Source organism: Colletotrichum truncatum (genome assembly GCF_014235925.2).
Source record: "Colletotrichum truncatum strain CMES1059 chromosome Unknown Contig_0004, whole genome shotgun sequence".
In the NCBI taxonomy this organism is placed as follows: domain Eukaryota; kingdom Fungi; phylum Ascomycota; class Sordariomycetes; order Glomerellales; family Glomerellaceae; genus Colletotrichum; species Colletotrichum truncatum.
In genome coordinates this window covers 3931724-3954832 of record NW_027222401.1, presented here as the reverse complement: position 1 = coordinate 3954832, position 23109 = coordinate 3931724, and the positions used below count along the sequence as shown (strand labels likewise).

Sequence of the window (23109 nt, the reverse complement as noted above, 5' to 3'; positions counted from 1 at the left end):
AGCAGCTTGCGCTCGCCCACTTGGCGTTCGGAAGGAGTGCTCTGTCTGATATTGAGCCAAGTGTGCCAGGTGCGGAACTGCAGAATCGGAAGAAGGGGAAACTCGGATGTCTCGGGCTTCGGGTTGAACGGCGCTTTAACGACGCGGTACGGATAGTCTCGGAGGGTGATGTTGAAATCTTTCTCGTTATCTTCGAAAAACATATCAAAGAAGGCGGCGGTATGAACTGGATTCAAGGGTGCTACAGGTTTAGGAGCAGATCTTTTGGGGCCGTATTCAGCATATGCATCCATTGCGTCACTTGCAATCAGTTAGCCAATGCCTTCGTACTCATCATTTAACGGAAGTGACTCTTACTTTCTCCAACCTTCGGCGCGACTCTGCCTCACAGGTGGTCGCAACTTTTGTCGATCTTGTTGCATCAGGTCTTCTGGCGGTGGCGCGGGCGCTGGTACACCATATTCATATGGTGGTCGGTAGTGCGGAGACCCTACAGCGGCCGCAGCTCCCGCAGCGGCCGAAGCTCTCAGGTATCCTTGCGGACGCCGATACGACCTATCAAGAATAAGTTAGACATGCCAAAACTCGGTTTTCAAGCAAGAAAATCAATAACTCAAAGCTCTTACATCTTCGGTACAGATGTACGGGCCGGTCTGGGTGCGGGAGAGCGACGAGGCATGCGGCTGTACTGTGCTTCATTGTTTGACTCCCTTACTCCTCCATAAGGAACATAGTATCCTTCTTCTTGCCTCGGTCCATATGCCGTGTCTCGAATTGGGTTTTCGATCCGGGCCCTGACTCCTGAGCTTCTTTCACGGCGAGGTGAGACAGAGGCACTGTCAGCGTCTTCGCTTTCGCTGCAACATTGATTAGTGATTAGGAACCATTTTGCAGCGTCATTACTCTTACGATATGTCTGACGAGTTATCCTCAGCTGGCGGGTTTCTTGGATCTCGGCTACGTAGGTTGCCGGACTGCATTTCTGCGATGTATGTTAGCCTGTTTCTCTTCTTCCTTGGACGTCAACAAGGCCATACCTTTGTCTACCCGTCTTTCGGTGTATCCTCTCCAGTTCGAGTCTAGGCTCAAATCTTCCACGGACTGATAATAGTCCCAAAGAGGCCGGAGGTCGCCGTGCCCGTCTCGCACCCACCATTGGATCCAGGTATGCGTGTCCAGCCACTGCGAAACGTTGTCAAGGATGCCCCCGACAAGATCATCATGATACTTTGTCTCACCAACCCAGCCAGTCCAAGACCAACTGGGAAAGTCTGGGATAGTGTGGTTGTTGTCATTCGTCGAAATCATTCGCCGTTTTACTGACTTCACCGGCTCCCACAGTAGAGCCAGATCGAAGTGAGAACTGGGGAGGCCATGTATGAAAGGCGCGCACATGCGCTCCTCCATCATGTTTGCCATACCACTGAAGGCCGCCTGTATGTCTTTGACTTGGGTGAGTTTTCTTTCGGTATACAGCTCAACACACTTCATATAAACCCAGAACGCTCGGTTATCCAGCTGTCTGAACATTTGCATGGGGGCATCAACAAGGTCCAATGACCATCCAGCGCCTTTTTGATCACCAAAAATGTCCTCCGACATTCCGGTCGAGCGGCATTGGAAGTAGACTCTGCCGTTGGTGAATATTAAGCAACGGCGGGAAAGCAATCGTTCTTGAAATGTCCAGGCTCGTTCGTTCCATTCCGAGGCTCTTATGTATATCTCAGGTGGACGAGTCACCATCAATTCGAGGTGGGGGTTGATGTTCCGCTTATACTGCCTGGTGTTGCGCGTCTTTGGGCGCATAGCCCGCAGTCCGCATGAGGCGTCACCATCAGCAGCACAGATGGTGAGTGCCGCATTGCCATAGATAAGGTCCATGTTGAAGGCATTCAGCTTCCAAGACCGTGAGCTGTTTTGGACGATGCAGAGGCGATCTATCCACATGTATCTAAACCCAAGTCTGCGAACCAGGTCCATGGCGTCTTGGATTGCCTTGGGTAGTCGATGCAGGACATCTTCCAGCCCACCGTGCATGCGATGCAGCATGACGTTCTCTGCCAGGGTGGTGTACGCCGTCTCATCGGCTCCCCAGACGTAGCTCAACGCCACATATGGATCATGTCTGTCTGAGTCTGCTTCATCGCTGTCCTCTCGGCGGTCTCTGGAGGGTTTGATTGGAAGTTGCGTCAGTTGCATATTCTGCACGTCAATAACTCCGAAGTAGGAGTGCGAAACCATCTCGACGAAACGGTCGACCTGCTGCTCATTCTTTTGGCGACAGGGACCCCGGTGAGACTTTTGGCAGAGATCCAGCCACGATCGAATCAAAGCTTGGTTTTCGATATCTTGCGTGATGTTTCGCCCCAAGAACATAGAGTCTTTCGCCCAGACCCGGTCAGCATCCGATGCGGTTCTGGCGGATTTGTCCGGTGCCACATACACCAGATATGCATCCGAAAGACGAGGATTAGTCCATCGGATGTGCATACGTCTAGTGATCCCACGCACTGCATTCACGGGGTTTTTGCCGTGGCCTTTGGTCGAAGCCGCCTCGCGACCGTCAATCTCCCAGCTGACGGAGCAGAGAGCGTCTTCCAATTCAGCTTCAGCTGCTGCGCTCAGATAGTCTCCGATCGGATTTCGCGTTCCGGCTTCCTCCACCGAGTCGATAATGAGAGCGCACATCTCGCAATTTGAAGAGCGTTGTCGTATCTCACTCAGACTTCCTAGCTGCTGCGGTGTAGTGTATGACCGCAGCGGGGTAACATGTTCTGGCGACGCATTTTTGGTGTCATTTGAAGACGCTGCTTTGACCTTGAAGCAGTTTACTCCCAACTCTAGGCTTCGGCAGCCTGTACACAGTTTCTGGGATTCCGTCAGTCCCTATGGCCATGGCAAACACGAAGGAGAGTCATCACCTTCTTTCTCTGAAGGCGCTGGTGGCTGTTGGCCTCAGAGGTTGGATCATACTTGGTCAGAGTCTCCAAGGGCTTTGGAGAGTCTGGGACTTCGTGCGTGACTCCGTTCTGATGGGTTGTTTCCATATTTATTGCGGTCACTTCATGACAACTCTAGAAAGTGATACAGCTCAGTTAGGTGGATCATGAAGACAGACAGCTTTGTATTTCTGCGGACCAATGCCGGGAGGCTGGGGCAGGCAGGGCATGCCATTCAACCGTCTGATTGGCTAATTTGCCCTGTGGGAAGCGATCATGCTCCTTGAACGACTAATAGATTTTTGTTTTTCAGCTTCTCTCGCAGTCTTACACTAGTTACATCGTGCTTACACAGTGCATTTAATGCCCTAGGAGACGTAGCATTGAAGTAGTAGTAGTGAAAGGCTATTTCAATACATTTTGTCACGGAGCGGAAATTGCTGGGTTTATTTGCCGTCCAAAATGTCATCCAAGTATCTACTTTTGATGTGTGTGACAAAAGACAGGGAGCAGCTCTTAGTTGCAGTTCTGGCAGTATCACTCTTCATAATACCAGACCGAATTCTGAAACTGGAATTAATGAGCGCGAAATAAAATTTGTAGATGCTTCCCTCATTTTGTTTTCCTATTCCATTGACTACAGAGCAAACGGCGCTTATCTGAGGAGGTCTGACAGCTGTCGACACATGGACTCACCTGATCGTTGGAGGATCACGCTAAGGGTGTGACCTCCACTGACAGTTCGAAGTGTCTTTAAACAAGATCCATGTTCTCACACCTTTTCGAGGCTACATTACACTAGCCATTCATTTTCTGACTATAATCACTCTGATATTAAATAACTACCCATCTCACTGAAGTTTACTAAATTCAATCGGAAACTTTGGCTACCTATTGAATGCCACAATGGCTGCTCAAGCTTACTCTTGTAGTACACCTGGTTCAATAGAAGTAGGCTCAGGCAGGCCTTTCCTTGACGATCAGACCGGCTAACACTTTGACAGATACCGGGTTTTGGTCTGCCAGTCAATCATAAGCCCGAAGACCGCTTTCCTTCTGCTGCTAGCGATTGGAGACAGACCTGGCCGCATACAAATCGCGAGCGTTGCATGGTGGCGTTTATGGAAGAGGTCACCCTCGAAAAAGACTGGGACACAAATGTTTTTCTAGACTCAATCATCAAAGAATGGAAGGCACATGCCATGACGAGGAACTGGCAGCAATATGCCGGAATCCGCCACGGTGACTTCACGGAAACCATGTTTGAATGCGTTTGTGGCCCAGCGACTATGGTCAGATGTTCGTCGGCTAACTATTCTATCAGTGTATTGATGAGTTGCAAGAGAAGGCCGAAATTTACAGGCAAACGGGGATCGTTGCAGTACTCGATATTGCTGTCCGTCTTGCGAGGTCGGACAGGGTCATTCCGCCAGAATTACAGCAATCGCTAAAGATCGCCGCGATTGACATTGAGCGGACTACATCTTTTAAAACATACAAGAACATCAGGACAAAAAATACGCAAATTGAAACAACTGACTCAACCTCGGCCAACACAGCGATACAACTCATCGATCCAACCTTATACCCGCTCATCTACGGTCGCTCAAGGGTTTTGCCTGACAAAGAGATCGGTCTCGACGACTGCCTCCGTCACATGAGCAAAGGGAACACAGTACCTATGCCCGATGATACTAGTAGGACGGAAGATTGCGATGATGCTCCGTACCGTGTGTGGTCAGGCAAATCTCAATGGCTACCGTGCAACGTCGAGTTCCCTGACGGCAAGAACGCGAAAATCAACAGCTACATTAACAACCTTCATCTAAGGCACCACGCGGACGTATACAAACACCTCGAAAAATTCATTACGAACATAATGCCACTCTGGAATCTTGTCTACTGTACAGTATACGAGGACACCATACCTTGCGACATGCGCATATTCTGGCAAGAAGCCTATCGAAGTTTTCCAGGAGAAGCGCCCTATGACCCGTTGAACATTAAAGACGACTTGATGAACGGCTTGATTGACGATGACGAGTGGCAAAGGCGAACGGAGGAGTGGCTACACGATCACAGTGTCACCGATCGGCCGGAGCCTCGACGCAAAAATGATAGAAGCTACGTACAGGATAGCCCAGTTACATGCGAGTCACTGGCCGACAACACGGTTATGCTCGGTAACTCAGGGGCCATTCAAGTAATCGTTAAGATGGAAACAATACACCTGACGCCAGGAAGCCCCGTACACGACTTGCGTGATGGTTTCATTTTGGACGGGGTTCTTAACGACCATATCGTGGCAACTGCCCTTCATTTCTTCGACGACGAGAATGTTACAGATTCTCGAATACGTTTCAAATCCAGATTTCAGGGTTTAAACTTCGAGGAGGATTGTGGCTATAATGACGGGGATTTTGCATGCGTTGATGAGATTTTCGGATTCAGGAGGAGCAAATTTCCATCCCTCCAGGATGTTGGGTTCGTCACTATGCGTGAAGGCCTGACGCTGGTATACCCCAACATCTTGCAACACAAACATTCTTCATTCCAGCTGAAAGATGCAACGAGGCCCGGACACAGGAAGATTTTGACGCTACATCTGGTTGACCCACGAGTCAAAGTCTTGTCTACGGCGAACGTGCCGCCTCAGCAGGCTGACTGGTGGGCTGGTGAGTTTTCGACAAGCCAGGGTCAAATGAACGTTCTGCCCAAGGAGTTGGTTGACATCATTGTGGACAATGTATCGGATTTTCCCATACCAAAGGAAGAGGCCCTGCGTCTCAGAGACGAAATGCTTGCGGAGAGAGCAGAGTTATCCGACAAAGTTCGAAGCATACTCTCTTCATACAAGGTAAAACTAGGTTGGTTTACTGATAGCGAAGACGACAGTGGTGGCAGTGAGGATGAATTTTGATGTCCAGCCAGGTGACGGGCTGGCCTTTTCCCTCAGTTGTGAACCCTGGCTGTTACCCAGGACACTTGCAGTGGCCTAACATTAACTTGTATATGGGTAGATTCTAGATTGGCACTTGAAACTCGACGTACAGTTTCCAAAGGGGATGCATCATTTGTGCCGAAGCATCTTATGTTATAGTACTTGGCGCCTCAATCTGTCACACCTCAGACATGGAGTAGGGCTGAAGTCAAGTGAAGCCCACCGCCAAGGGCCCGTCATAGGGTATCATTGTCGCTCCGCTTGATAGACTAATACTTCTGTTGGTTCAAGTTGAAGTCTTTTCAGCGCTCTCACCGCTCTTGACCTTCTCAGACTCCGGACTCTCAGTCGCTTTACCCCCCCTCTCCTCAGAGGCCTTGTCTGAGGCCACCTCCTGTTCAGCCGGCTTTGGCCTCCAGTACAAGCAAGTGCTGGAGAAACTAGTGTAAGTCCCGTCTTGAGGAAACGTAAACTGCTTGTGCGAGCTATGCATGTCGCTCATGCACTTAAAATCTCCCTCTTTTAACGTTCCGGCCCTGGGAATGTCAGTCTCCGCTCACACACTTTGTAATATTGACTAACCCATCCCAAACATCCCATCCTGTCCCAACAAACATCGCAGGTAAGGCCTTCTCCAGTGTAGCTTCGTATATCGGCCGGTACATATGAATGGCAAATACCAGCGTATCTTCGTCGACGGCTTCAAACGCTGCGGGCGACTCAACCACATCATGGCCAAGATTCTTCAGGAACTCGATATCATTGGGCGTGAACCTCGGTTCTTGAAAGGAGCACGGTATGGATTCGTTATAGATCTCGGCTATCATTACGTGAGTTGGATGTACATCAAGAGAACAAAGTCTACACATACACAAAACCTCCACAACAGTCAGGAACCCGTCCAGCTGGATATAACTCCTCCTCTTCGCATCCCATCCCCCGTCCTCAGGGTCGAACGTGCCGACGCCAAGACACACCGCCCGCCGCACCCTTCTGCCCTCGTCGGCGTTCTCTCTCACCAGACCCTTAATTCGGGAGTGACATGCGGTATCGCGCCAGCGGACCTTGAAGGACTCGTACTCGGTCGTGATCTCGGCGACGGACTTGTAGATGCGGGGTTCATCGTTCTTGGAGACGTTCAATGCCTTGGACGGCACTTTAGGAGGATTCCTCCGGAACCTTGACTTGGACTTTACGAAGGTCCATTCCTCCTTCGGTTCGTCGTTCTCGGGATGTACCGTCGCTGCCATGGTATGCCTTTGCGTTTTGGTCCTGGTGATTTGGCGGGGTATGGGGGCTTTGGTGGATGAACTTTTTGACCGGCAGAAATTCCACCGCCTGCTGTTCCTAGACCCACAGCTGGAGGCGGTGAGAAACCCCACCATTTCTGATATTATATAAGCAACAATGGTAGATGGGGATTTGGTTGTTCAGGCCAGTCACTAAGGAATTTAGCGGTCTCCAATTCCGGCCCAGCAGGTCTGCTCAGCTATGGATACCAGCGTTATCGCTGATAGGTACTCATAGCAACACCAAAAGCGGGTTGTCTACCAGTTAAGCTGCCTACATGATGAGCTAAAGTGATAAAACACGACTAATTATATCTACTTTGTATAGATATAGCTCATAGACTTCTGAGCAGAAGTAATTTACTCCCTTAGTAATAAAAGTAGTCGTTACACAAATGCATTGCAGGCAAACGCCAACAACCAGTGACAATCGAAATCACGCAAACCAATCGGCGCGCCTGATGAAGCGCCAGCCTGATATTGTGTCTGACGACACCCTGCGGTCGGTCAAGAGTAATCTAACCATCTCATCCATCGATAACACTTCCTCGCCTTTGCCAAACGATCATTGTGGAAATTGCTACAACGACTTACTACTACGAAGTGTTTTTAAACGGTTCCCCATGTCTAGCCACGCCAGAGCCCTCCGCCGTGAAGACTTCCAGATCGCGGTTATATGCGCCGTGGGCTGCGAATACGATGCCGTTGCCCTTGCCTTCGATGAGATACGGGAAGGGAATGGAGGTCTGGGAAACGCATCTGGGGACAATAATAAATACAAAATCGGTCGGATTGGGGGCCATGACGTCGTTCTACTGCTTCTCCCGAACATGGGAAAAGTCAACGCAGCAAGCGCGGCAACCGCCCTGTTATTCAGCTATCCCGGTGTCAAGTTGGCCATCTTGACTGGCATCTGCGGCGGAGTTCCGAGAGTTGGGACCGACAACGAGGTCCTGCTTGGAGATGTGGTTATCAGCAAGAGCGTCGTACAATATGACTTCGGCCGGAGGCATCCCGATCGGTTTGCCCTGAAAGACACCGTTGAGGAGCGCCTAGGGAGACCTAACGTGGATATCCGGACCCTGATTGCGACTGTTCAAACCTTACATGGCCGAAATAATTTGCAGCGTCGGACAAACGAAATCCTGGAGTGGATCCAGCAAAAGGCAACTGACAGTGGATATCAAGACCTGTATAAGCGGCCTGCAGTAACAGAAGACCGCCTTTTTGAGCCGGACTATCTTCACAAGCACTATACCTCTACATGCTGTGGCTGTAATGAATCAAGAGCCTGTGAAGAAGCACTCCAGGCTTCATGCGAGGAACTCCAGTGCGACTTTGCACGTCTCATGTTGAGGAAGCGCCTCAAGAAACCGAAGTTACCTGACGAGGGACATGAACTCGAAGCCTCAGTGGCACAAGACCTGCAAATGTTCGTTGGTCGTGTCGGCTCAGGCGATACTGTCATGAAATCTGGATTGGACCGCGACCGGATTGCTGAAGATCATGACCTCATTGCGTTTGAGATGGAGGGAGCTGGTGTCTGGGACCAGATACCCTGCATCATTGTCAAAGCAATATGTGACTATGCAGACAGTCACAAGAACAAGAAATGGCAAGCGTTCGCTGCGGCGACAGCAGCTTCTGCAATGAAGGCACTTCTGGAAGATTATCCCCATACGGATGTTCCAATACCTCCCACTACGCAGTGTAAGTAGCTTATCTCAAATGCGTCATCTCTACTGACAGATTTTAGCCGTCATACCGATACTAGTTGAGAATCAAGTCCCCACACGAGTATCAAAACCACAGGACGAGAACGAAAGAAAGCTTCTTCAGTTGCTGGCCGCAAATCATGACGCTTACAAAAACTTCAACCCCAGGAGAGTCACCGGCACGTGTGAATGGTTCTTCAAGGACCACAGATTTCACAGGTGGCTCGACAGCACAGCTTCAAGCATCATCTGGGTCTCCGCCGGTCCTGGATGCGGCAAGTCTGTGCTATCACGGGCTCTAGTGGACAAGATTCAAGAGTCATCAGACCCCGCCACTACCACGGTCTGCTACTTCTTTTTCAAGGACGGCGAAGAACGACGTACCAACAGCCATGACGCGTTGTCCGCTTTATTACACCAACTCTTCGCCCACAGCAGGACTTGCTCTCTGATTAGCCATGCAGTTAAGTCCTACACGGATTACGGAGAAAGCCTGCGAAATAATTTCTACCAGCTCTGGACTATCTTCACAGCTTGTGTGGAGAGACCTAATGCTGGGGAAGTCATTTGTGTGCTTGATGCCTTGGACGAATGCAGCCAAAATGACCGAAAAGAGATACTCAAGGCCCTTGAGACCTTCTACTTCAGTCACCAGTTGCATCAAAGTACAGCGAGGCTAAAGTTTCTCATTACAAGCCGGCCGTATGACGACTTGGACAGCTCTTTCATGAAGTTCAGGAAGTCGCTTTCTGCTGAAACATACATCCAATTTGACGGAGATGAACAGTCTGAAGAGATTCACCATGAGATTGACCTTGTCATTGACCACAAAGTTAATGAACTCTCAGAGGATTTTGATGTAGCAGAGTGTCAACAAATTTCTGCTCGCCTAAAGGCTATGGAGAACCGTACCTATCTCTGGCTTAGTCTCACCTTTGACATTATAACCCAACATCGGAGCGCGTATAGCAGAGTCTCGGATATTGAATACCTCTTATCTGATGTTCCCTCGGGGGTGTTCAACGCATACGAAAAGATTTTGAGCCGCAGTTATAACAAGATTCAAGCTAGTCATCTTCTTCAAATTATCCTCGTTGCCAGGCGGCCTTTGACTCTAGACGAAGTCAACTATGCTCTGACATTGCAAGAGAAAGAGTTCAACAATTATGATAGCTTAAGGTCTAGACTTTGGCGTCGAGAGACCTTCAAAAGAACGGTAAAAAACCTGTGCGGCCTGTTCATCAGTGTGTATGATGACAAAGTGTCTCTCATTCACCAGACAGCTAGGGAATTCTTAACATGCCCTGAACAACAGAACGAATGGCAAGGAAGCGTTGATATATTTCTGGCGCACAACACCATCTTCATTTCTTGCATTCGTTTCTTATCACTCCAAGACCTCAACCTGATATGGCAAAACCAGGCCAGTGATCAGGTATTGTCGTTTGTCTCGTATGCTGCTACGAATTGGACAATACACTATAACTCTCAGGACGAGGTTAAAAGAAACACATTTCGTGGCGATGCTCGTGATTTGTGTCATATATCCAAAAAACACACACCAGTTTGGGTTGAAGTACTCAAGAAGGAACCATATTTTCCTTGGAGATATTCGTCCAAATGGACAGATTTGACTCTAGCAAGCTATTTTGGTTTACTGGAGGTCGCCAAACGTATCTTAGACCAAGAAATGACTGACGTTAACTCAAAAGGTGGGTTCTTCGGCACAGCAGTTAAGGCTGCTGCGGCGCAAGGTCATGACAAGTTGGTTCAAATGCTGGTTCAACATGGCGCTGATTGTGACACTGGGGGTGCTCACTTTGAAACTGCTCTTCACGTAGCCGCATATGGAGGGCATACAAGAGAAGTGGCTCTCAGGTAACACAGGACGACATCGAGGCTGCGAGATGGTGTCGGCGAGATGGGGAAGATTTGATGGCTTTGCTGCTAGAGAGTCTTCGAGATGAAACTGAGCTTACCCCAGAGCTTGTCATAAGCTTGGGTGGTGAATCTTGGCGTAAAGAGAGGACAATCGATATACTTTTTAAGAAGTATCTTGGTAAGGTTGAGATTATGCAGGAGTTTGTCGTAGCTGCGGCAGGGTCTAAGGGAAATGTGATGAGTGTTATCCTGGAGAACCATGGTGATAGAATTGAGATTACTGAAGAGGTTGTTAAGGCTTTATCAGGTAACCGAGACATTGGAAAACAGATGATGGCTTCGCTCTTCGAAAAGCGTGGGCATGACTTCAAGATAACGGAACAGGTTGTTATAGCTGCAGTGTCGAATACCGTTAATGGGGATGTTATTCTAGCTATGCTACTGGAGAAGCGTGGGGATGACTTCGAGATAACGGAACAGGTTGTTATAGCTGCAGCGTCGAATCCCGTTAATGGGGATGTTACTCTAGCCATGATGCTAGAGAAGCGTGGAAATGAGATTAATATCACACAGAAAGTTATTATGGCTGCGGCGAAAACAGGATCAGGTAAGTCAATCACCCTACTACTTGAAAGGAATGCCGGTATAGTTCAGATTGCGACACCTGTTGTTGAGGCTGCAGCGGGGAATATTTGGTGTGGGAAGGAGACAATTACCCTGCTTTTAGAGAAGTATGGGTATGAAGTCAAAATAACACAGGACAATATCATAGCTGCAGTCAGAGCAGGTTGGAGAGACGCGAGATTCGCATTTTTACTAAACAAACGTGGAGATGAGATTGCAATCACGCAAGAGGTCCTCATAGCTATAGCAACGAGTCCTCATGGGGAGCAGTTGATGGCCCTACTCCTTGAGGTGCGTCCAAATGAGGTTCGAATAACGCAAGAGGTCCTCATAGCTATAGCAAGGAGCCCTCGTGGGGAGCAGTTGATGGCCCTACTCCTTGAGGTGCTTCCAGATGAGGTTCAAATCACGCAAGAGGTCCTTATAGCTATAGCGGAAGGTTGGGCTGGGGAGGAAATGATGGCCTTACTCCTAGAGATGCGTGGAGATGAGGTTCACATCACCCAGGAGGTCCTTATGGTTATAGCAGAGAATCGTTATGGGGTGGAAATGATGGCCTTGATCCTGGAGGCACGTGGAGACGAGATTCAGATAACACGACAGCTTCTCAAAGCTGTCGAAGAGTGTGGGTGGCAGGCCTCGCCGGCCCGTCACGTGGGCTGACGGCCGCCACCACTGGTCTTAGCCAGCCTCCACAGCCCTCTAGCCAGTTAGTTAGTTCTTCAACCAACAACACCACTTTTCCCCATTCTGAGCGTTCTGTGCTGGTTTCGCCCATAGGTTATGAGCCTAGCGTTATTCTTTCGGAATAACGTCGTTTTACTTATTATTCTACTCGTCTGTTAATTTTCTATTGATTCACGAATTTTTGCGATTTTATTTGCTTTATTTACCTTTCTATGCGATTTTCTCGCCTTATTTTCCCTTCGCTGACGAATTTTACTTTCTGACGCAATATTAGCTGCCTGGCGCGCACGAATATCACGTAGCACGCGACCGACTACTACAACCTACTGGTTTTTACGAATACTACGGAATTCTATTATAACTAAACTTTTACTTCGATTCCTCGTTCTTACGAGAATTTAACTATTTTAGCTTCGGTTTTTTAAACTAGCCTATTAGTTTCTTATATCTTCTACGAGTATTTATTCTTCCTTTCGATTTACTATATTTCTACGGTTAGATCTTATAATTCTACTTATTTCTTATATTCTTATATAAGATTCTCCTTCTTATAATATATTCCTACTTCTTTAATATTATTTACTTATTAATACCTTCCTTTTAATACCTTCCCTTTCTAATAGTATATATAGGTAGTAGCGAAAGTAAGCTATCTAACGTATAGATATACCTCTAAAGCTATAGCCTTAGAGAAACGCCTATGATCAAGGTATAACTATAAGTCTATCTTATACTATTATAATACCTTTATTTTTTACTTTAAGATATCTTAAAACGACTTTAAGACCGTTTTTACGCTTCTCCCTTACTTAAAAGGTAAATCTAACTAGAATACCTAGCGTATGCTTATTATAACGACCTTGCAAGGATACGACTTCGAGATATTCCTCGAGACTAACGTCCCTCGCCTTGCTAACCCTATCGCTATAAAGGAATAGAGAAAGAACCGTAACGTTACGTATAGTCTCCTTATAAACGCTAGCGAATCAGTTCTTAATAGACTTTATATAGCAGGTTAGGTTGACGATAGAAACCCTTACGAATTATAGCAGGCGTTTAAGAAGTATATTCCGAGAATCTTATAAGACGCTATAGCTACCCTTATTAACGAGTTTGCTAAGACTATTATTAACGATTATAAGACTCTTTACGATACCTTTAATCGCTATTACTATCTTAGAAAGCGTATTAAGACTATTTATAATCGTTTGCTAGACTTCTTCCTTACTATTTTCCTCCTTAACTTTTTTAAAGATTAACTTCCCGATATATATAAGTATTTTATATCGAAAGGCGTTACCTATTCTATATAAAATAAGGTAGTTAATACGATTTATATACTTACTTAAAACGAGGATTAAAAGCATAGTTATGCTACTATTTGCAATATACCTAGAGGTAAGTCTGCTAGTAGTAGGGGTCTTGCCTTTCTAGCCGTTACTACTATTATTACTTCTACTATTACTACTTTTAAGGAAAAGAAAAAGTACGACTATTATAACTATAATTACGAGACTATAAAGTACTATATCGCCTACCTTAATCTTATCCTTCTATACTATATTAACTAAGATAAGTTAATTAAAAAAGTAAGAAAGTATATATATAGCGATCGCTACTGCTAGGATTAGCTTACTTTTATTAATAATACTTACTAGACTATTATCAAAGCATTACCTACTATCTTAGGTTAGTTTACCCTTGCCTTTATCGCTAGCTTAGTAGTTTTTACTACTACTTACGATAACCTTATTACCTAAGATAATATCGTTCTCGATTCTAGTTATACTACTTTAACTTTTAATAACTTACGATATTTCGTTAAGTATATTGAAAAAAGCGATTTAATACCTTCTACTTCTACCTCTAACGCCTTAGTCTAGTTACTTAGCATAAGTACCGTCTTCTTCTAAACCTAAGACCTTACTAACCTTAACGTTATTTACGATTAGATACTTTATAACGTTAAGTATAACCCTTCTAGCCTAGCTAACTTACTAAGCCTTAGAAAACTTCGTCGTAATTACGTAGAATATAATTAGCAAACCTTAAGCCTTATATACGTAATATAGCATACTTTCCTTACTAAAGTTTATTAGGTTTTTAACGTCTACGTTGTTAAGACTTATAATATTAGAAATTATATGCTTTAAGATATTACTATTAGCCTTATAGCCTTCTAGGCTACCTAGCAACCGTCTCTTAAACTAATATACTACCGGCTAGTTTATACTTACCTATTACGTATTATAAAGGCTTGCCGCCGTATTAACATTCGGTTTATAACGTTAGAAATTAACGCCTTCTTTTATAAGTCTTACTATCTTAGTAAATCTACTAAACGGATTAGTCGAGACTAACTCTTTCTACTTATAAGTATTAGTAATAAAATTTACCTTAATCTTATTAGTATTCTTCCCTTATTAATAAAAGGGAACTATTAGGTTTTATACCTTATAGATAAGTATAGTAGTTACTACTAGGTTGTTTTTCTACTTAACTATAAGTTTGCTACTATCTTAATAGCTATTAAGAAATAAGATACTAAATTCTATAGTCTTACTAGCCTTAAGCCTAAGGTTTAGGTTTCTAATAATACTTCTAAGCTAATTAAGGTTTTTAATAACCCCTACTTCGAAGGTATTTACTATAATACGACTATTGCTTATATACTTTTTATAAATAGTATTATTAAGTATACTAGTTATATTATTGTCGAAAGTACTTAGATATAGCTAATTAATATATCTTTTCTAAAGGAATTATAAGATTATAGTATCGATTTAGTAACTTAGATTCTTAACCTCTTACTTATACCTTCTAAAGGTAACTTAAGCCTTTATAAGATTATAGTAAGAAAGCTAAACTTAGCTACTAAACGTAAAGCCTTTTATATTAAATATCTTCGAACGTTTAGCTATACTACCTACGTATATAAGAAAGGCTTTCGACGCCTTATACGCTTTGCTAAGATAGAACTATAAGTAATTAAAGGATTCCTTATTAGTTATAGTTTTCTTTATAGCTATATTTACTATGTTTACCTACTTAATTGAAAGGAGGTTATTTACTATAAAGATATTTGTTAGAAGTATAAGTATATTATACTTCTATTTTACTTATTTATCCTATTTAGTCTTATCTAAGACTTAGTAGGACTTACAAAAGTAACTAGCTAAGAATGGCTGCTTGCTAGTTTAAACATATGACATTCAGATCCCTATGGAATACTCTCTTTAACCTTATCTAAAAGTCTATTTAGTTAAAGAAGATTCTAGTCTGATTTATAAGCTGCTTTATAAGCTAGTTGACGTATATACTTACGTATACTAAACCTAGCTTATAGCTTCCTATATTAGCTATTATAGGCGACGTTATACTACTATATAACTAGCCTAATTCTCTCCCTTAGCTAGCTATTAGTTCCTCAACCAACTCAGCTTCAATATAAGCCTATACATTCTTTACTATTAAAGCCCTACTTCATAAGTACAAGTTCCCTTACTCTAATACCCTGTTATAAGGATATCGTACTATCTACGAGATTCCTACCTACCGTTCCAACAGGTTATGAGCCCAGCGGAGTAATAACTTTACTTATTCTTTTATCCTCAACTCTTCGGTTATTAAATATCTTAAACTCTATTTTATTCCTATAAACGATATAAGTTTTAGGAATTTATATTTATTATTCTTTTAAACCGTATATTATTATAACGGTTATTATTATAACGGCTATATTCCCCTAAGACGAAAAGTCTAAAACTTTAACTCTATTCTAGTACTATTAAGGCAGACGAAGTGTAAGTCCTTAGTACTACTAAATACGAGACTATTAAGGGGATAACGTCTTAGAAACTATTATTCTAAGATATTACTTGCTGCTTTTAGTGCTTATATACCCTATTATAAAGGCATATCCTAGGGCTCAGCACTTAATAACAAGGCAAAATACCTGTTATTTACTCAAGGCATAGCTCCTTAGTATCTTCAGCAGCCTATTAAGGGATAAATTCCCTATATTATAAGCAGTTTTTGGGCTATAAGTCCCCTATCTCAAGGGCAATAAGTACCCAAGGGCTATAAGTCCCTATATTTAAGGGCAATAAGCACCCTATTAAAAGTCAATATGTCTTCGACTACTACGACTACTACTACTGCTATAAGAGCCGTTACAGGCTGTTTAATGCCTGAAAATCAACGATTAAAGGGTATAGATAACTGGAATACCTGGATTACTACCCTTCAAATCTATTTTAAATTGCTGAATTTATCCCAATACTTTGAGGATCAAGAGAAATATTCAGCTATAACCAAAGAGCAAAAATCACAAGCCTTACTAGTTATAAGGCAAAATTTACAGCCAGAACCTCTTAGCCTGGTTTTTAATAATAAAGACCCAGCAGAAGCCCTAAAGTTACTAAAGGATACCTATGAAGGTTCCGGGCCGGTTCTAAGGCAACAGCTATATCTCGAATTCCACGCTATTAAATTCGAGGATTATAGCTCTTTAAATCTATTTATTAGCTCTTTTAAGGCTTATTTATCTAAATTAGCCTCTGTAGGAGCAAAAATCGAGACTATAGACCAAAATACGGTCTTTATAGCTGCCTTATCAAAATCATTTCCTATTTGGGCTGAAAGGCAAAGGGCTGCCTTACGTTCTAAAGAGATACCTACTTTAGAAGCCCTTATTACGGATATATTAGATGAAAATAGGCGTGATGAGGACACCCCTATGTCTAATTCCTATATCCATAGGCAACAGTCTCAACAACGGTCTAAAAAGACTAAGAGGTCTAACTAACGTCGCACACCCACTTCTCGCACACCCCCACATTTCGCACACCCATAAATTGCTCATGTAGAATTTTACCCTCTTCAACATTCTTTAATATCTTCACCACTTTTACAGCGATTATTATAATTCTTTGAATAGTTACTCTTATACGCTTAATGGGCCAGTATACGGAAACAGAAGTCAATCAAGCTCTCAATGCAGTTGCAAGTGGGCAGAGTGTCCGAAAGGCAGCTCATGATGCTGGAATTCCACCATCAACCCTCCAGTCTCGATTAAAGAGTTCACAGGCAAGAAATGTAGCTTTCTCTAGCTTCCAGAAGCTATCTCCAGCACAGGAAAGTCACTTAGCTGAATGGGTGCGTATCCAGGCGGCGTTAGGGCTGCCGCCAACACATCAACAACTCAAGGAATTTGCCCAGCGAATCCTAGACATCAGAGGCACTACCCAGCCACTTGGGAGAAACTGGATTCAGTTCTTTATTAAGAGAAATCCATCAATCAAGGTTCATAGAGCTAGAGCCATCGATTCTAAGCGTGTCAATGGGGCCTCAACTAATGTAATCAGGCAATGGTTTCAACAACTCGCCCTTCCAGAGATCAAGGCGATCAAACCACATCATCGCTATAACATGGATGAAACTGGTATCCTAGAAGGCAGAGGATCAAATGGCTTAGTACTGGGATCATCAGAAAGCTCATCAATGCGAAAAAAACAGCCTGGGTCTCGGGCTTGGACAACTATGCTTGAGTGTGTCTCTGCAACTGGTCAGGCGCTTCCTCCACTTGTTATTTATCGAGGGAAATCGGTTCAACAACAATGGTTTCCTCTTGATATCCATAAACGTGATATTTACAGTGGTTGGAAGTTCACAGCAACTGAGAATGGCTGGACTTCAGACTCTACAGCTGTGGAATGGCTTGAGAACATCTTTATCCCTCTGACTAAGCCTGATCATCCCTCTGAGCAGAGACTATTGATCCTAGACGGTCATGGCAGTCATGAAACAACAGAATTTATGTATCTCTGTTATAAACACAAGATATATCTCCTTTTCCTACCGCCACATACATCCCACGTTCTCCAACCTCTAGACCAAGCAGTCTTTGGGCCTCTCAAGGCGACCTATCAAAAAGAGCTTGGATACCTCATTCAACACAACGATTCTACAGTTGTAGGCAAACGGAACTTTCTTACCTGCTATGGAAAAGCACGCCAGATGGCATTTTCAAGCAAGAATATCAGAAGCGGCTGGAAAGCAACAGGACTATGGCCCATTTCGATAGCTCGACCGCTCATGAGCCCTCTACTGCTTGAGAATGCTTCCAAGCCCTCAAAGCCAGGCTATTCTACGCCTATGAGGGCCTCTGATGGTGGAAAAGACGAAAACTGGGCATCTGCTACATCCATAGTAGCCTGGTCAACGCCCAAGAAGACAGTTGATCTATATGATCAACTTAGCTTATTCAGCAAGTTGGATAAAGATCAGCAAACGCAGCGACTGTTGTTTCGGAAGGTTCAAAGGGGATTTGATGAAAAGGACTATCAATTGGCTACAGCAGAGAAGAAGATTGCAATGTTGGAAGCAGAAGTTGAGGCTGGAATGGTACGGAAGCGGCGTAAGGTCCAAATGAGCCCAAATTCGAAGTTTGCCAACATTGAGGCAATTCACAAAGCCCAAATTGAGGCTGGCGAAATTGAGGATAGCTCAGATGAATCTAGCGAGCCTGAATTACCTATTAAAACTGGCGATAGTATCACAGTTGCAGGAGACGAATCAGACTTATAGTTATGAAGTTGATGAATACCTCATGATGACCCAATTTATGGGTGTGCGAAATGTGGGGGTGTGCGAGAAGTGGGTGTGCGACGTTATAGACCTAATGCCTTTAAAGGCAATAATAAAAGGGAAAACCAACAGCCTCCTAGCAACTCCTACTCTTTCTATAATTTAGAATATTATAGTGGGATTGATGCTAGTTACTTTAATAAGAGGCCTAATAGCCCTAGTTCTAGTTCTAGTCCTAAGAACTGGTGGCTGTATGATTCCGGTTCTACTGTTCACATAGCTAACAGTAGAGAATTCTTTACAGCCTATACTTCTAAAGACAACCTCCCAGAAGTCAAAACAGGCGCTGGACCTATAAAACCTAAGGGCCAAGGTACTATAGACCTACCGCTCTACTTTAAAGGTCAAAGGTCAACTATTAGGCTTGAACAAGCCTTATATATACCGGATTTCCCTATAAATACTATTTCAGGTCTAAGGCACTATCTCTCAGGAGGCTATATTAACGGGAATTATTTATATACCCCGTCTCACAAAGCCTTTGCTGCCTTAAATATCCCTAAAAGGGGATTTTTCCTATCTATATATGGAAAATTAGAACCTGATATTCATAGTTTGAGGAATAAGAAGACGAATAAGTCCTCCTCAACTAATAAGACTAAAAAGTCTACTACCTCTAATTATAACGAGGTTGATTTATCCTCTAGAATCGATGAACTTTCCGATTCTGAAGCCTCTAACTATATGGCTTTTGAGGAATTACAAGGTAACCCTAACCCTAAGGGTCTAAAGGGTCAAAATAACCCTAATCTTAAGGGTAATAACCCTACTAATCCTACTATGGATTGGCATAACAAATTAGGACATCCTAGTTACTCTTACCTATATAAGACAGCTAAGATAACTAAGGGGATTCCTATCAACCAGCTTAAAAAGGACGATTTACAGTGCCCTAGCTGTGAGAAAGCTAAGTTAACTAGACAACAGTCTATAGTTAACTATAACAGGGCTACTAAACCTCTCGATCGACTATGTATCGATACGATTAAGATTACGCCTTCTACTATAGCTGGGAATATCTACGCTATCCCATATACTGACGATTATACTAGCTATAGAGATATAGATTTCAGTCCTACTAAGGATAAAATCTTATCTCTTGTACAAAATAAGCTAGAATATTATTATACGCAGTATAACCAGTACCCTAAGTCATTACGAATTGATAATGGTACTGAATTCGCTATAAGCGAATTAGAAGCCTATACTAAACCTAAAGGGATAGTTATAGAGCTTACTACTGCATACACGCCAGAACAAAACGGTATAGCTGAACGAGCAAATCGAATCATAGTTGAAAAGGCTAGAACTATATTACTAGCTTTAAAACTACCTCTATTTCTATGGGATGAAGTCTTTAAAGCTGTTATTAAGTTATTAAACTATACAGCTACTTCAAGACTCCCTATTACACCATACGAGGCATTTTTCAACTATATATTTCCTAATAAGGATAATCGACCTGATTTATCTTCCTTATATAACATAGGAGATTCGGTCTATATATATTATCCTAAGGAAAAACAAGTCAAATCGAATAAGGTTTATACCTATACTCAAGAGGGCATATACCTCTATACAGAGGCAACGAATATTCATATTATATACTGCCCTACTAAGCCTTATAAATCACGAATCATAAGGGCTACTCATATTCGTTTTATACGAAATACTATAAGAGAGGGGGAACAAGAGGCTCAAGATTCCTCTAAATCCATTACTTCTAGTATTTCTAAAGACGTCTCTAAAGACGTTAAAGAAGCTAAAGAAGTTATACCCTCTAAAGACGTCTCTAAAGACGTTATAGTCTCTAAAGACTTTAAAAACAAAATCGAAATCAGGCTTCCTTCTATTAAGAACAAGGAGGAATATATAACTATTAAAGAGAATAACTATATTATTCACTATCTCTTTTCTAGTTACTATACTAAGGAACCGTCTACTATTAAACAGGTTCTTAAAAGCCCTGAAAAAGACAAATGGCTTAAAGCTATATATCAAGAGATTTCCCAACTTATCTCTAAAGGCACCTTTAAGGCTATAAATTCTAAGTTAGCCTCAACCCAGCCTATAACGGCTAGATGGGTATTTAAGCGGAAATTATTACCTAATGGAAAAATCGATAAATATAAAGCCCGCCTTGTGGCTAGAGGCTTTGAACAACGTTACGGAATCGATTATTTCCAGACTTTCGCTATAGGGTCTAACCCTACAACTTATAGGGTTTTATTTGCCCTTGCCGCCTATTACGATTGGGAAATTCATCATATTGATATCATAGGAGCTTTTTTAAACGGCGAATTAGAGGAAGATATCTATTTAGATCCCTCTAATATTCCTCTAGCTGAATTCTTTAAACAGAACCCTAAACAAAACACTATAGGATATAATCCTACTAGTAATCAGGTTCTAAAGCTAGAAAAAGCCCTATACGGCCTAAAACAGAGCCCTCGACAGTGGCAACTTAAGGTTAAGGCTATATTTAAACAACTAGGCCTACAACCTCTTAAATCCGACGAGGCAACCTACTATAATAATAATAAGGACAATCCTATTATCATAGTAACCCACGTCGACGATTTTATTATATTCGCTAAGAATCTTAACGAAATAAAGAAGCTTAAGTTATTGGTTTCTAAATTCGTTGAAATTAAGGATCTAGGCGAAATCAGCTATTTTCTAGGTCTCAAGATCACTAGAGATAGACCTAATGGGTCTTTACAAATCTCTTAAAGCCACTATATTCAACAAATCCTAGAAAACAACAACTTTAAACACCTCAAAGGCTCAGATATCCCTATATCTCCCGGAATTCTAAAGCAAGACTTAGGGCAGAATAACCCTAACTATCAACCCTCTAAAGAGCTATTAAAACTATATCAACATCTAGTTGGCTCTTTGATTTACACTATGTATATGACTAGGGTTGATTTAGCCTTTAGTGTTTCCTTTATTAGCCGGTTTCTTCATAATCCTACTCAACCGCTATTAAAGGCAGTTATAGGTATAATTCAGTACCTTTCAACTACAAAAGACTTTAGTATTAACTATAAGTCTAAATCGAATATTCAACAGCCTGAATTAATAGGCTATACGGATTCCAGCTGGGCTAATTGCCCTACTACTAGGAAATCAACTAGCGGCTACTTATTTACTTTAAACGGTGGCCCTATTAGCTGGAAATCTAAGAAACAATCAACTATAGCCCTCTCTACAACTGAGGCTGAATTTAACGGCATTCAAGAGGCTATACGAGAGGCTATTTGGCTTCAAGGTCTCCTATCTGAACTAGGCTTTAACTATAAGCCGATACCAATCAAAACCGATAATAACGGAGCCCTAAACCTAGCCTATAACCCAGAATATCATAATCGAACAAAACACACGGCGATATACTATTATTATACTAGGCAAGAAGTAGAAAAAGGAAATATCTCTATATCCTATATTCCTTCTACTAGTATGCCGGCTGACGGGTTAACTAAGCCTCTATCTAGACCTAACTTTATTAAGTTTATTAAACTTATAGGTTTAGATCCTTCTTCTAGTATTAACTAGAATTACCCTTTTATCTTTTCTACTAAATAGTATAAAAGAGGGGGTGTTAGAAGTATAAGTATATTATACTTCTATTTTACTTATTTATCCTATTTAGTCTTATCTAAGACTTAGTAGGACTTACAAAAGTAACTAGCTAAGAATGGCTGCTTGCTAGTTTAAACATATGACATTCAGATCCCTATGGAATACTCTCTTTAACCTTATCTAAAAGTCTATTTAGTTAAAGAAGATTCTAGTCTGATTTATAAGCTGCTTTATAAGCTAGTTGACGTATATACTTACGTATACTAAACCTAGCTTATAGCTTCCTATATTAGCTATTATAGGCGACGTTATACTACTATATAACTAGCCTAATTCTCTCCCTTAGCTAGCTATTAGTTTCTCAACCAACTCAGCTTCAATATAAGCCTATACATTCTTTACTATTAAAGCCCTACTTCATAAGTACAAGTTCCCTTACTCTAATACCCTGTTATAAGGATATCGTACTATCTACGAGATTCCTACCTACCGTTCCAACAATATCTTATATCTTTATTATTAAAAAACCTATTAAAGACTATTATTATACCTTATAATAGCATTACTAACGAATTAAATAATAATAAATTCGTCGCTTTTATAGAAATAATAGAAACTAATTACTAAGACCTTAATTCCTTCTCTATAATTATTAAGGAAGTAATAAGTTAACTAGTAAAGTCTTTTCGACCTTGCTACGCCTTAGCCTAGCAACTACCTAGTTACTACTAAGCCGCTAGTAGCGTATGCTTTTATACTAAGAAGACTTTTCTATCTGCTAATATTCTAGCTTTATTAAC

At 42.6% G+C, this 23109-nt stretch overlaps 5 protein-coding genes across 5 annotated transcripts; 3 read left to right on the top strand and 2 right to left on the bottom strand.

The window, feature by feature from the left end:
* Positions 1 to 905: 905 nt before the first annotated feature.
* On the bottom strand, positions 906 to 3047 carry CTRU02_207838 (uncharacterized protein; the record flags this gene model as incomplete). Its single annotated transcript, XM_036733809.2, has 3 exons — positions 906 to 982; positions 1038 to 2868; positions 2922 to 3047. The coding sequence occupies 3 exons, from the start codon at positions 3045 to 3047 to the stop codon at positions 906 to 908; spliced, it is 2034 nt and encodes a 677-aa protein (XP_036574483.2).
* Positions 3048 to 3845: 798 nt separating this feature from the next.
* Positions 3846 to 5859, top strand: CTRU02_207837 (uncharacterized protein; the record flags this gene model as incomplete). The annotated part of the gene is made up of 3 exons (XM_036733810.2): positions 3846 to 3890; positions 3944 to 4210; positions 4264 to 5859. The coding sequence occupies 3 exons, from the start codon at positions 3846 to 3848 to the stop codon at positions 5857 to 5859; spliced, it is 1908 nt and encodes a 635-aa protein (XP_036574484.2).
* Positions 5860 to 6166: 307 nt separating this feature from the next.
* CTRU02_207836 (uncharacterized protein) lies at positions 6167 to 7130 on the bottom strand (the record flags this gene model as incomplete). Its single annotated transcript, XM_036733811.1, has 3 exons — positions 6167 to 6416; positions 6463 to 6715; positions 6752 to 7130. The coding sequence occupies 3 exons, from the start codon at positions 7128 to 7130 to the stop codon at positions 6167 to 6169; spliced, it is 882 nt and encodes a 293-aa protein (XP_036574485.1).
* A 662-nt stretch (positions 7131 to 7792) lies between these two features.
* Positions 7793 to 12052, top strand: CTRU02_207835 (nacht and ankyrin domain protein; the record flags this gene model as incomplete). The annotated part of the gene is made up of 4 exons (XM_036733812.2): positions 7793 to 8879; positions 8926 to 10721; positions 10772 to 11372; positions 11598 to 12052. The coding sequence occupies 4 exons, from the start codon at positions 7793 to 7795 to the stop codon at positions 12050 to 12052; spliced, it is 3939 nt and encodes a 1312-aa protein (XP_036574486.2).
* Positions 12053 to 17506: 5454 nt separating this feature from the next.
* On the top strand, positions 17507 to 18664 carry CTRU02_207834 (transposase; the record flags this gene model as incomplete). The annotated part of the gene is made up of 1 exon (XM_070204969.1): positions 17507 to 18664. The coding sequence occupies one exon, from the start codon at positions 17507 to 17509 to the stop codon at positions 18662 to 18664; it is 1158 nt and encodes a 385-aa protein (XP_070061502.1).
* Between the last annotated feature and the right edge of the window lie 4445 nt (positions 18665 to 23109).